At 36.3% G+C, this 15376-nt stretch overlaps 2 protein-coding genes across 3 annotated transcripts in view; one reads left to right on the top strand and one right to left on the bottom strand.

Annotated features, from left to right (window-relative positions):
• Nucleotides 1–15376, bottom strand: part of LOC134658339 (trehalase-like) — a 221931-nt gene that overhangs the window by 2137 nt on the left and 204418 nt on the right. The gene's annotated exons all lie outside the window — the stretch shown is intronic.
• LOC134658540 (uncharacterized) lies at nt 5600–8853 on the top strand. Its single transcript, XM_063514225.1, has 5 exons — nt 5600–6057; nt 6254–6416; nt 6896–7027; nt 8012–8082; nt 8710–8853. Exons 1-5 carry the CDS (start codon nt 5617–5619, stop codon nt 8851–8853), a joined length of 951 nt encoding a protein of 316 aa, XP_063370295.1. The 5' UTR covers nt 5600–5616.

Raw genomic sequence — 15376 nt, 5'->3', positions numbered from 1 at the left:
TTACTCCAGACTGCCGCACAACATTACTTCCGATTGCGGTCGGCCTTTGGACTGCAATGCAATGAAACGACAAAAAGGTAGTATTATCAAGACATTTATTTTAAATTTATGCAGCAGTGATGCTGCTTTAGTGTAAGGCCTGAGTGGCCGCTCTAGTTGTGCGTGCAGCGGGGCGGGGCGTGCGGCGTGCATGTTAAACAATTGCGCACGTATAGGAGCGGCCTTAGTGCACGCTGCTCACATCACGCGCGAGCACACAGCCACGCTGCACGCGTCGCCGAGCGAGCGTCCACTCAGGCCTTACACTTAGTCTAAATTCGAACAGTACATTTAGACGTGACAATAGGGATGTTGACACATGTTGAATTTTATAACAAAATCTAGTAAAATAGATAGCAAACGAGCAATTTATCACAATAATGTGGATATTAAAATAAAATATTGAAAAATTACAAAAATACAGGACCTGAAAGTTTCAAAATTTAAGTTTTTTTTAACTTCCAAAAGCGATAAAAGTAAGGGTACCATTCGATTCCTTACATTTCACCAAAAAAAATATTGTATAGCAACTATATACATAAACGCAATATTTCACCGACAAAAACGCAATTTTCTTGTTTTGTCCATACTACAACGTGGGCGATGACGTCACGGCCTCTGGCCGTTTTGTATAGGGCGTTTCGCGAGTGAAGTGCGACTGTCGGACTTTGACTACAATTTCTGACTTTTGTGTTACTTTAATGCAATGGGTCCCATATAGACATTTGATCCTAAAAACAAACCCGATCGATTGATACCATAAAAAAAAATTAGTCATATAGCCTATTCAGTTACATATGTAGTGCATACATGTTTTCCATCGTATTTTCTCGGAAACGTTAGTATTTGTCATGCTACTTCAGTCAACCTCAGTGCTTTTTGTACCGACACTGACTGAAATATAAAGACCCGTTCGTACGTTTCTGTGAAAGTACTATGAAAAATTATAATGCTGTACATCTGCACCATAAATATATGCAACTGTCAAAAGTCGGCTATACGATTTTTCTTAAACTTTACACATATTTAGGTGTATTAAATTAATCAAATCAGTAGAATCGGTAAAATACGATGGAAAATAATAATGCACTACATCTGTACCATAAATATTTACAGCTGTCAAAGTCGGGTACACGATTTTTCTTAAACTTTACACATATTTAGGTGAATTAAATTAATCAAATGGGTAGAAACGCAGGTCCAACAACGGGCTTAAGGGACCATCTCATTAAGATTAAGAAGTATGAAAAATATAAACCTATTTTTGACCACTAACTATATTAAACTAGGCTCCGATTTGCACTTCTTGATTTGATTCAAATCAGATTTGATAAATTATCCTTTAGGCGCCCAGAGACCTATAAAAAGGTCATTCCATTGTATTGCATTTTGAATCTTTAGTTCGATCAATTAAAATTGTATTTATATTGGCATGCTTTGATCTGTGGGTGGCTAGAGTATATTATTAATTGATTTGAGATTTTCGTTTTATATTCTTGACATTTTTTTTAGTTCTTATTTTATTAAATGACATTTTTAACTATGACATTCTTATGAACTCAGTTTTAAATTGACTTTTAAGTTTATATTTATAATGTGACATAAGTTAAGTAGATGAAATTGTAAATCAATACTCGTATTATTTCTTCGGTTATGATTTGTGATATTTTTACATAAATATGTTACTGCATCAAAATTCTCAGTGAAATTACATATTATGAAAGTTACATTAAGGCCGCCTTTACACGTGTAAGTTTTACTTACGTAAGTAGGGACACAGCTATACCACAGAATGAGAGATGAATATCGTTATCTCATTCTAACAAATAGCTTTGTACCTACTTACGTAAGTAAAACTTACAGGTGTAAATGCGGCCTAACAAATTGTCGTAAATGCAATTAGGTAACTAATGGTTACAGAAATATGTCAGATAGAATTTACAGTCTTAGGTATACAGGGTGGCCCATTTAGATCGGTCAGTATGGGAAAATCTGAAACTATAAGACATACGACGATCTCTTCTTAGGAACCATGTCATCGATTTTAGTAACAAGAAAAACTGCATTCATACATTTAAAAAAAAATGTGTACTCAGCTCGGGAATCGAACCCGGACGTTTTGAAAAAAAAATATCTAAAATTATTTCTATTTAGATATCGACTGTGTAGGTCTTAAGCAGTAAATGTTACTATGAAACATGATGTCTGAAATAAATAAAATGCATTGTTTTCATATCCTTTAATTTATTTTAGTATGTTTTCGAAATGGCCACCATTTTTTTTTCAATACATTTTACATAAAAAAAAATTATAGTAATAATTCTTGTTACTAAAATCGATGACATGGTTCCTAAGAAGAGATCGTCGTATGTCTTATAGTTTCAGATTTTCCCATACTGACCGATCTAAATGGGCCATCCTGTATACTTGCTTTCTTAACAATTCGGCCGTTTATTAGTTTCAAAAAATTATAACTTCCCTTTGCTTCTTAAAACTCATGTCAGTTAAATTTATATAAGTTTTTTTTTTGTCATTACTTATAAAAAAATGTTATTAAAACACGTCCAGTCTTAATGTTTAACTTATTAGATAATTATAACAGAATATATTATTTTAATCTTAGTATAATTAAATAAGTATATCAAAGAATTTAGAAACCAATATATTTTGTATGCTTCCTTTCTTTATAATTATTTTTAATTTAGATAAGCAAAATATGACGTCATCCATTAATTACGTCCACTTTTAGGGGGTGGAGGGATCAAGAAAGTGTGAAAAGGGGTCATAATTTGCATGACGTCACTTATTTCATCTGTATACAATTTTTAGTTACCTTCATGCAATCGGCCCCAGGGGAGGAATTGGTCGAATGTGACCATGTGACAACTGTTTGTTTCGTGCCCTTGAAAATCATGAAAAAAATCACGTGATTTGTGGATGACTCCTTATGACTCGGTCTACCACTTATCTGAGCTGGTTAGTAAAGTTGCACGGGGATTTAATAGAAAATAAAATAGTTTTGGGGCTAAAACTAGTATATACAGGGTGGAAAGATAAGCCGGGCCCTGGAGGGAAACTACCTTAAATCCTTAAGCTGGCTCATTTTACTTAAAGGAGGCATTCCTTTATTTTTAAAAAGAAACAAAACTGCATTCAAAAATTTTCTAAAACTCGCTTGCCTCGCCCGGGACTCGAACCGACTAAAAATTCCAAAAAATAAAAACTCGCAATTTTATTCTACTAGTCGATACAGTTAATGTTAATGATAACATTTCTCCAAGAAACATTAGGTCTTACACTCGTCTGTCGTACAAAATATCCATAAAATCTAATATTTAGTACTCAAAATTTTTTTAGACAAGCCAACTTGAAGAAAAAAAGAAAAATATTTTGAATGCAGTTTTGTTTCTTTTTAAAAATAAAGGAATGTCTCCTTTAAGTAAAATGAGCCAGCTTAAGGATTTAAGGTAGTTTCCCTCCAGGGCCCGACTTATCTTTCCACCCTGTATGTTACGGGTAATGTTAGAAGATTGATTAAACTCAAGTTAACCCGGGTATAACAAGTATTACCCGAGCATTTTGGGTAAAGTCCTAAAAAATCAACATTAATCTGTAGGTATTCGGCGTTTACCCGTACACGTCTAGTTCTACCCGGATCTAGGGTAGAGCGAGTGGAGCGGCCGCTCTAGGCGCCGGATGGCAAGGGGGGCGCCAAAATGGCAAATGTGAAAAAAATAAATTTTTCACCACACCAGCTCGGAAAGGCTTACTTTGCACTTCAAAAACTGATAGCAAAGTTGCATTTTATTCACATGTGAGGCAAAGTAATCAAATGCAAATTTTGAGTTGTTTTCTTATGTTTGCTGGTAGAATTGACTTTTAAATTATGATTTTGGATGATAAATATTTAATAACATTCATTTGGATTTGATTAGGTTTGATTTTGTTTTTTTTTTGATATTTGCTTCGGGTTGGTATGGTGAAAAATTTTGTGTTTCACTCGGGGGCAAATTTTGTTTAACCCTCGTGCTTTGAAACCCTCGCAACGCTCAAGATTCCAATTTTAGAATCTTTCGCTTGCTCGGGTATCAATATTAGCACGAGCGGTTAAACAACAACTTTGCCCCCTTGTAAAACAAATAACTATTAAAAGACGCGAGTGTGGCGGGGACCCAAAATACGCTTGAAAACTTCAACGAAGGGCGCCAAATCCCGATTTCGCTCTACCCTGATCAAGAGCTCGGGCCGGCACGGGGTCTACCCAACACTGGCTGAGTAATGTTAGGTGTTGCATCATTAGTTCTGGGGCCCGTTTCTCAAAAGCATGTACTTGTAATACAAGCGGATGTCTCTTTTTGGCAGCTTTTGTTAGAAAGGGACTTCCGCTTGTGTTACAAGTTACAAGCTTTTGAGAAACGGTCCCAGTGTTGGGTAGACCTAGATATATATGGGTAAACGCCGAATACAAATGATTTAATTTTTGAGCTTTACCCAAATGGCTTGGATAATACTAGGTATACCCAGCTAAACTTAAATTTACTTAAATTCGGGCTTTACCCAAGTCTTGGGTAATTAATACTATTAGGTAATACCCAGACCCAGGTAAACTTAACAGGTAGGTACTTAACATTCTAGTATTGCCCGTAACATTTGATAAACACTTCAGTATTTTGTAGATTTTTACCTAAATTGTGATATGACAATAAATTATATATTTATACTGATCGAATTTTATTTCAAACATTCTTAACCTGTAATTAGTTTGTTTGGTCAAATTGGTCGCGTTTGACTAGTTATAGTTTGTCAAAGGACTGTCTCATTTCAAACATAGACAGAGATAATCATACTATCTTTGTCTTACACTGTAGTACCAGCACACAAAAGAAAAGGATAAGTATAGTTTTTTTTTGTTCTTATTTACCAACCAAACCTGCCTCAACCAACCAAAACCAAATCTTGTCAGTAAAAAAGGCGCGAAATTCATATTTTCTATGGGACGATATCCCTTCGCGCCTACATTTTTCAAATTTGCCGCCTTTTTCTACTGTCAAGATCTGGTTGACCAAGTAATGCTTTGACCAACTATAACGACGACTTTAGGTCAACTTTAGGTGTTCTGTGGCCTATTTTATAAAGCTACAAGTTACAATTTACAAGTGGAAGTCTCTTTCTAACCCTATGTGTTAGAACGAGACTTCTGCTTGTAAATTGTAACTTGTAGCTTTATAAAATAGGCCACTGGTGTCTGGCGGCGTTCAAAAGGTTGGTTTCATCATTTATAGGAGTGTTTATAGGTCATTTTGCTGTCTGCCTCTCCGAGGCTCGAATACCTACGCAAGAGTGATAGAGAGGCAAATATTTGTGTCTATTAAAAAAAATTGTCTGTACTCACCACAGATAAATAATGCTTTCATTTTATACTTTATCTATGGTGCTCACTACTGTCATCGGTGTCATCTCATCTGTCATCTGTCCCAAAATGGTCCCAAAATATCAAGCTTTGTGCGGCTATAAGTTTTTATAAATTACTTCGTTTTGAGTTATGAACAGTACAAGTACACATGTACCGGCGTTAAAATGGAGGAAAGAAATAACAGATTATGTATATTATGTGGTCTCTATCTAAACGACAACGTAGTCGTTGTAAAAAAGCGGGGTCTATTGAAGTTCGTTGAATCGAGCATTGCAAGGGGTGACGGTCAACAAGACCGTTTTAAAAACCGCACTGAATTAAAACTACACAAGAACTGCCGAAACTCATACACTAATCCTAAATGTATTGATGCTGCTTTAAAGAGGAAGAAAAAGATATGGAAAAATATATCCGAGTTAAACGGCGAATTCGATTTTCAAAATAAGTGTTTGTTTTGCGAGAAGGACGCGTCATTATTGTTTGAGCAACAGCAAGCCAGATATCCTGAGGACAACCGAGTTGCGGTGGGGCAAGTCGATACGTTGGACACTCAAAATGCAATACTTCGGGCATGTACCACAAATGACGATAACTGGAGTCAACTAGTAAGTATTACTTTAATATAACATTATAATTGTCACAAACAAGCCAGCGTATAGTTAGTTTTAATTTAGTTCTAGGCAAATGCCGCAAATCAACAACTATTTTGCCTATTTTGTGTGAAATTTTGCCAGAGGATACCCACAGTATTTCTGTGAAAAATAAATGTAAGTGTACCAAAAAATATTACTTTTTTTACAGGTACTTTTACGGATTGGCCAATACAATATTTTGGAAAAAAATGCTAGATTCCACTGCGATTGCTACAATATATTTTGTGACGCTTCCCGAGCATCTGGACTCGAGCAAGACACACAACAACAACAACAACAGTCAGAAAGCATTGAAGTTGCCATGGATCAAGGTAATCTGAACTGTCAATATTCTTTATCACAAACTAGCTCCTGACCGCAACTTTTATTAGGGATATGAATGGAATTTTCTGCTTACGGTTAAACTTCGAGGGTTTTGAAAGGGGGTTTTCCTAAGGCTTTGCTTATCAAAGCCAACTTGCTGGAAGTCCCTAGGCTAGTGGTTCCTAACCTTTTCAGTCCGGTCACCCCTATGACTAACTAGGGAACCTGATTTTACCCCTCCTCCCAATGGTAATATATAAAAATAAAACGTACTTTGTTGTATTGTTATATTAGGTTAGCTTATTACCCCCGTAAAATACCAGTTTTACCCCCACGGGGGTAATTACCCCCAGGTTAGGAACCACTGCCTAGGCCTTCTGGCACAGACATTACTCTAGCTACTTTCCATTTCAATTAGTATGTAGGTACATACTATGTATGTGAAACTTTTTGAATAAACAACTTTTATGATTTCTTCATTCCTCAGACTTGAATATGACAGAGTCATCAGACCACTCCATCAAGATGGAGCCCGAGGATCCTGACGAGGTGAACCTGGAGTCGGAGCACCCCATCAAACAGGAACCAGAGCTGGAGGACCCGCAGGATACATTCAACGGTATGTTGGAAATGTTTACTAAAGACTTACGGCTACCACAATGTAACTGGCATATTTTCTGCGTAACTTACTTTCTAATTTTCTATGCATCTCGCGCGTACTCGCATGTTAGTGCGAGCAACATTTATAAAAAGCGGCCAAGTGCGAGTCGGACTCGCCCATGAAGGGTTCCGTATTTAGGGGATTTATGACGTATTAAAAAAAAATTACTTACTAGATCTCGTTCAAACCAATTTTCGGTGGAAGTTTACATGGTAATGTACATCATATATTTTTTTTTAGTTTTATCATTCTCTTATTTTAGAAGTTACAGGGGGGGGACACACATTTTACCACTTTGGAAGTGTCTCTCGCGCAAACTATTCAGAAAAAATGATATTAGAAACCTCAATATCATTTTTGAAGACCTATCCTACCTAGACAGCCCACACAGGGTTTGATGAAAAAAAAAAATTGAGTATCAGTTCTAAGTATGGGAAACCCCCAAAATTTATTGTTTTTGTTCTATTTTTGTGTGAAAATCATAATGCGGTTCACAGAATACATCTACTTACCAAGTTTCAACAGTATAGTTTTTTTAGTTTCGGAAAAAAGCAGTGACATACGAACGGACAGACAAACAGACAGACATGACGAATCCATAAGGGTTCCGTTTTTTGCCATTTGGCTACGGAACCCTAAAAAGTACATAGGTTGACTGAAGTACCATGATAATTACGAACGTTTTCGATAAAATACGATGGAAAACAATTATGCACTACACCTGTACCTCATCTAAAGTATGGCAAAGTATATAAAACTGTTGACTATATGTGACGTTCCACGGAAAAAGGTACCTTATGGCACTTGGCGCTTACGTCGCATAGCACCGCAATTGTATTGAAGCGGCGTTAATAATAGCGTAGGCGCCAACCGCCATAAGGTACCTTTACCCGTGGGACGTCACATATATGCGATGACATTAAACAGTTTGTTTACTTTCAGACCCTCTGAGAACTTCCGACTCTTCAAAACAAGAACTAGTAACACCGTTCACATCACCATTCAAAAACCAGGTATAAACATATTTTTCACACCTCCTATTCAGAAAAGAGCTTTTTCTTCCCTGCTAGGAGGGATCAAAGTGGCACTTTTCCTCCCTGCTAGGAGGAATCAAAGTAGCACTTTTCTGTTCAAGCACACTATCTAAAAAAAATTTTGTACATTATTTTTTTAGCTTAAATAATCTGTTTTAAGCATCAGATTGTGTCAACACTAAGATTTTTTTATTTTCCTCATAGTTGATGTGAAAAGCAGTATGTGTCACACGGTATCAAAATTATTTCGTCTTGGGCGTTAACACTTGAATCCCTCATTACGCTCAGGATTCATTGTACGCCCTTGACGGAAATATATCATTTTGATCCCTTGTAACACAAACTACTATTTAAACTCTAAGGGTAGGGGGAAAAATATTTATGTACTTAAGTAATATAGAGCCAAAAGTATTGATTTTTTTTTCTTGACTTCAAAAATCATAAGTTACGAGTAAAGTAATTTAAAAAAAAAGCGTTTTTCAAGATTATTTACCTCTTTTCTAATGCTAAAAATCGAAGTATACTGGTTAAATTTGTAAGTTTTTTTGCATCGTGGGTTAAAAATGAGTTTTCATAAAGATTACCAATGACTGAAATGATTTTCAGCTCGGCAAAGAATGCAGATCACGATACACAGACGAAAACCAGCTCAAAAAGGGGATTACAAAAGGTGTCATTGCAGAAATTGAGTCTGGTGCGGATGATGATGATGACCATACGCAGATGGGACCTGATACATCTAGAGGTTAGTCTTGCAATGCAAAATAGCTGGGGCCATAACTGGCCACGCCTCATTAAACAAGCACCTATTAAGACGAAACAGGAGCTGAGATTTAAATATTTTAGGTAAATATACCCGTCTCGCTAACGGAAGCGGCTCCTAAAACTAGTGCGATAAGGACAAGGCGAAAAATCCTGCGTAAAAATCTCAAAAACCGAGGTTTCGTACTCGACTGTTTCCGCCTTCAAAACTTAACCAATCGTAACCAAATTTGGAAATCTAAATGATTATGAAATTATCTGTGTCGGACCGTTTTGCTTTTTTGGCTAATTGATATCAGTTTTGAATACCACGCCTCTCATTGCGGCATAGTCAATTAGGCCAATTTGGCCATTTTTTGAAGGGCTCTAGCGCCTTAATAAACAAAAATATCAAAAAAAGCAAAACGGTCCGACACAGATATTGACAATATTAATCTGTGTTGAAATAGTTATTTTCGATACAAGTGCGAAAAAGAGGAAATTCGAAACGAGTGGCGATAAATTAAAACACGACCGAAGGGAGTGTTTTAAATCGACACGAGTTGCGAATTACCTATTCGCACGTGTATCGAACAACGTTTTACAGTACATATGGCACTTTAAAGTTTCGACATACGCATGAAAAGTGCTATTTTACGCACTAGTGCGGAAAAGTAGCCCCATATGTACTGTAAAAATCATTCCTCTAGCTTCAAAACCCACGGAGGAAACAGTCGAGTACGTTTGTATGGAGAAATGACCACTCCTGTTGCCTCTTAACCCTACATATTACAGATAGCCCCCTCTGCAGAGCATGCATGGAGGCAGGTGAGACAACCGCCCACGTTATTCTCGAACAGGGATGTTGCGGATGCAGACTTTTTGACATCCGCGGATGCGGATACCGATGCGGATGCGGATATTTAAAGGCTCACATCCGTGGATGCGGATGTCAAGATTAGGTACTTAGAAAACGTCAAAAATTACATTTTTACTATTTTTTTATTTAAAAAAAACGAACTGTTTAGTATTTGAGCAAGAATATAGGTGCGTTATATTTAATAAACAGTAACTTGGCCGACTTTTCTGGATCTAGACGATCTCGTTATGTAGGTAATGACGAAATTACGTAGCACTTACGCCGCCGCTAAGACGTTCCTGTACCGACTTGTTTGACATCCGCATCCGCATAAGCTCCGCATCGATTTTATGCGGATGCGGATGCAGATGCGGATGTTGAAAATAATGCGGAAATTCCGCGGTTGCGGATGCGGATGTTCGCAACATCCCTGTTCTCGAATGCCCAGGGGTGGCAGAGTACCGCGCACAACACCTCGGCTCACCGGGGTCGCTCCCAGAAGTCGTCAACGTCAAGGGTCTGCTAGGCTTCCTGGTAGAGTTGGGTTGGCAGGAATAGTAAAAAATAAATAAAAAAAAAGTAAAAATTATGTTTAATATTAAACTGTTCGTACTTTAAATTTTTCTTGCACCTATTACTGCTTGCTCTCTGTTTGGCCCGAGGGTTAACTGGTAGAGAATGCCTTCAGGCATTAAGTTCGCCTTTTGTACATTTTTTTACTGTGCAATAAAGTTTAAATAAATAAATAGTGCCGCCAACCCGTCACGCAAACTAGGCGCAATAATATGACGTCGAGTTGCGGAAACCAAGCCCGCGAGAACATATACCTATACAGGTTGGCCCATTTAGATCGGTCTGTATGGGAAAATCTGAAACTATAAGGCATACGACGATCTCTTCTTAGGAACCTTGTCATCGATTTTAGTAATAAGAAAAATTGCATCCATACATTTAAAAAAAAATGTGTACTCAGCTCGGGAATCGAACCCGGACGTTTTGAAAAATAAAACTAAAATTATTTCTATTTAGATATCGATTGTGTAGGTCTTAAGCAGTAAATGTTACTATGAAACATGATGTCTGAAATGAATAAAATGCATTGTTTTCATATCCTTTAATTTATTTTAGTAAGTTTTCGAATTGACCACCATTTTTTTAAATACACTATTCATAAAAAAATGTATGAATGCAGTTTTTCTTGTTACTAAAATCGATGACATGGTTCCTAAGAAGAGATCGTCGTGTGTCTTATAGTTTCAGATTTTCTCACATTGACCGATCTAAATGGGCCACCCTGTATAGTCTTGCAATGTTCCGGCAATGCGCGTTGCCGACCCTAACACCGCACCCTCGTTGAGCTCTGGTATTCTGGCAACCCTACTCAGCGGCAGAAACAACACTATAATAAGTTTTTGGCAAAAATTTCATTTTTGGTACAAGCTTTTATCGCTGACTGTACTTTTCTTACGACAGACAACTAATACTCATCGAGACAATCCTAAAAACCCCTAACACAATTAGGTTGCGTTGTTTCATCACAGAGTTCCTATGGCCACCTCCTGTCTCCATCATCAGATCAGCTCGATGGTACCATAATATTGCATTGTCATCCGATTTATACATGCATGCAAAATTTCAGCTCAATCGGAAACCGGGAAGTGGATCAAATTTAACTTGCAAGATTTGATTACAGACAGACAACGGTCAGGTGAAAGCAAATAAAAGCTTGTAATTAGGGTCTAGTGTTATTTGGCTGCGGTTTTCTGTATCTCCCAACATCCATCGATTTCTCTCGCTGGCTCGGAAGCTGAGCTGATTCAGTTAGATGTTAGAAAATCGAATCTTACTGTTCTACCTTAGTGTTAAGGCCTGAGTGGACGCTCTTGTTGGGCGTGCAGCGGGGCGGGGCGTGCGGCGTGCATGTTAAACAAATGCAAGCGTATAGGAGCGGCCTTAGTGCACGCTGCTCACATCACGCGTGAGCCCACAGCCACGCTGCACGCGTCGCCGAACTAGTGATGGGTAGGACATCAATTTAAAATGAGTTTGTATGAGTACCTCATTTTCTAAAATGAGGTGTTACAATGTCTTACATCAAATGAGGTGAGGTACTAGCATATTTTCAGCGTCGACTATTCCATTAATTCCAACGGCGACAAAAATATTTAATGTATATACATATTTATGTATTCATCACTTCCTTTATTAATAAATAAATAGTAACATTTAATTTGGAGTGCAATTCTGGAGGTTAAGAATAGAACTTTTAGGAGAAAGATAATTTTAGAATCAAGTAAAGTCAAAGTCAAAGTCAAAAATATCTTTATTCATGTAGGCCTAGCAACAAGCACTTATGAATCGTAACATACTTATAAATTATCTTAAGCTAATTATCAGAGCAATTTATTGATGTTATTATTCCATAATAATATTGGATTATTATACCTACAAATCAAATTTAACACAAATTTAAGAATTTCACACAAGGATCGTCAAACATGAAAAAAAAATTGTATAAAAAATACTAGTCTAGAATGTTTCTAGAATAAAATCTAAATGTCAAATAAATAAATAAAAAACACAAAAGAAGTACAAACATCGGAATATTCGGAATATCAATTTCCTCATCATTAATCAAATATACCTAATATATAAATAATCATTTCGAATAACAATTAATCCCACGTTGTTTTATCATTCATGTAGTCTTGTGTGGTATAATACGCTTTAGATATAAGTTTACGCTTTACATAATTCTTAAATTTATTAATAGATAATTCAGTAATATGGTTTGGAAGTTTATTATAAAATCTCACACAATTACCCATGAATGATTTTTTAATTTTATGGAGCCGAGTGAAGGGCACTGCGAGCTTATGTTTATTTCTAGTATTAATATTATGAATTTCACAATTTTTTCTAAAATTTACAATATTTTTATGTACATACAGAATATTCTCATAAATGTATTGACAGTGCACTGTCATTATGTCAATTTCCTTAAATTTATCTCTAAGTGAGTCTCTATGGTTCATTTTGTATATTGCTCGAATAGCCCTCTTCTGCAGAACAAAAATGGTATTTATCTCTGAAGCACCACCCCATAGTAAAATACCATATGCCATAATGCTATGGAAGTAACTAAAATATACTAATCGAGCTGTTTTCACATCAGTTAACTGACGGATTTTGCTCACTGCAAAAGCTGCAGAACTCAGTCTATTCGAAAGAGTAGCAATATGGGGACCCCACTGGAGTTTAGAATCTAAAGTTATACCAAGAAAAACTGTACTATCAACTAATTCCAATTCCTCATCCTTCACAATGACACTTGTTTGCACATGCCTAACGTTACTACTAGTGACAAACTTAATACATTTAGTCTTTTTCTCATTTAACAATAAATTATTAACATTGAACCAATTTACTACTTTTGAAATAGCATCGTTTACATCATTGTAAGCTTGTTGCTGTCGTTTGACTTTGAAAATAAGTGAGGTGTCGTCTGCAAACAACACTATATCATGGTGGGTCTTTACAAGGAATGGCAAGTCATTTATGTAGATAAGGAACAGGAAAGGCCCCAATATTGACCCCTGCGGTACACCCATAGAGACCAATGACCCCGGTGATCGCTGTCCACTCACATCGACCCTTTGTATTCTACCATTTAAGTAGGACTTAAGTAAATTCAGTGCCGATCCTCTAACTCCATAATAATGAAGTTTCCTGATTAATGTTTCATGACAAACGCAGTCGAAGGCCTTAGACAAATCACAGAAGATACCTAAAGCATCTCGTGACTCCTCCCAGGCATCGAAAATATGCTTAATTAGCTCAACACCAGCATCGGTTGTTGAGCGACCCCGCGTAAAACCAAACTGCTTATTATGCATTAAATTATTAACGTTAAAATGTCGTACTAATTGAGAAAGAACTAATTTTTCAAAAATCTTGCTAAATGTTGGTAGCACAGATATCGGTCTAAAGTTAGTGGGGTCAGAGCTGCTACCAGATTTAAATAAAGGAGTTACTTTACTATGTTTCATTAAATCAGGAAACTCGCCGCAATCAACACTGTTGTTAAATATAACTACCAAGTCAGGCGCTACAATTTCTACTAAGGATTTGACAGCATGGACAGAGACTCCCCAGAGGTCATTAGTTTTTTTGACATTAATTGATTTAAACGCCTTTATTACATCTGAGGTAGAAACATGTTCAAAATGAAGGTCTCCACAACACTCTGGAGCGTTATGTTTTAATAATGTAACAGCAGATGAGGGTGATGAATTTAAATCCTTAGTTGTGGATACTGGTACCTCGGTGAAAAATTTTTCAAATTCTGTAGCTACTTCTAAATTGGAATCTATAATTTTGTTATCAATATTTAGTTTAAGTTCTTTAATTGTGTGTTTCGAGCGACCAGTCTCCACATTTATTACTTTCCAGGTTGCTTTAATAATGTCGGAACTACTTTTTATTTTCTGACTTAGATAATTTCGCTTAGCTATATGACAATCTACTTTAAACTTCTTCGAATATTCCTTGACATGTTCTTTAAATTCATCACTCTGATTAAACCGCCGTTCCTCATACAAGGCATACAGTTCACGTCTTCGTTGATGTAAGTCCGCAGTAGCCCACTCACTAAAAACTGATGCACCATTAACTACGACCGATTTTGAGGTGAATATCGCATTATAATGTTCCATAAAAGTGTGAAAGAATGAATTATACATACTATTAGGACTCATATCGGAAGACAAAAAGGGTAGCGCCTGAACTAAACTTTGCTTCATTCTTTCCACGCGGTCCGAGGTTACTGGTACAAAAGTTATTTGTTTTCTCATAGTATTTTTCCTTAATGCCTCAAATACCATTAATTGACCTAAGTGGTCTGATTCTAAATTGCTGATAACTTTTTTAGTAATAGGAAAAATATCAGTGAAAATATTATCAATACAGGTTGCACTAGAGGCAGTCACTCTAGTGGGCTCCATAAACATGTGGTTGAGATTACAAGATTTGAAAAGATTCAATAATCTACAAGACATTGTTGAATTTTCCAAAATATTTACATTAAAGTCGCCGCATATAAGCAATTTCTTACTAGAAGATGATATTTTAAGTAGGGCAGATTCCATTATGCTTTCAAATAGTTCAAAATTACTTAATGGCGGCCTATACACACAGACAACAATAAATTGCTCCAATTCTACTGCACTTAGTTCTATAGTCCGTTCAACAGACATGGATACAATGTCCTTACGTTCCTTAAATTTTAACTGACTATTTAATATAATTAATGACCCACCATGTATGGAACTAAGTCTGGTGAACGAACTTCCCGCCTGGTGATTATTAAATTGAGGCATTAATTCATTATTATTTAACCAATGTTCAGTAATACATAAAATATCAATATTAAAATCATTCAAAAAAAGTTCAATCTGTAAATCTTTACCTCTAATACATTGAATATTTTGATGCACCAGGTGGATATACTTTCCATGTTTGTAGTATTTTTCATTATATTTATTTAAAACTAAATTGCCAGAGACATAATCTTTTGTCTTAACAGCTAGTTTAAATCATTGGTTATGACTGGAACCAATTCCATGTTCATACTGGGCTGCTCAATAGGAGCAGAATTGACTGCCAAATTCTTGG

This window comes from Cydia amplana, chromosome 22 (assembly GCF_948474715.1).
Source record: "Cydia amplana chromosome 22, ilCydAmpl1.1, whole genome shotgun sequence".
Taxonomy (NCBI): Eukaryota; Metazoa; Arthropoda; class Insecta; order Lepidoptera; family Tortricidae; genus Cydia; species Cydia amplana.
Note: the sequence above shows the minus strand (reverse complement) of the source record. Positions and strands in the feature narration are given on the sequence as shown.

What these genes read in the sequence shown, in the direction of transcription:
- LOC134658540 (XM_063514225.1), top strand. Translation starts at nt 5,617, where the DNA reads ATGGAGGAAAGAAATAACAGATTATGTATATTATGTGGTCTCTATCTA. An exon ending in ACGATAACTGGAGTCAACTA is followed by an intron (nt 6,058 to 6,253) that starts GTAAGTATTACT and finishes CTTTTTTTACAG; the next exon opens with GTACTTTTACGGATTGGCCA. An exon ending in CATCACCATTCAAAAACCAG is followed by an intron (nt 8,083 to 8,709) that starts GTATAAACATAT and finishes AATGATTTTCAG; the next exon opens with CTCGGCAAAGAATGCAGATC.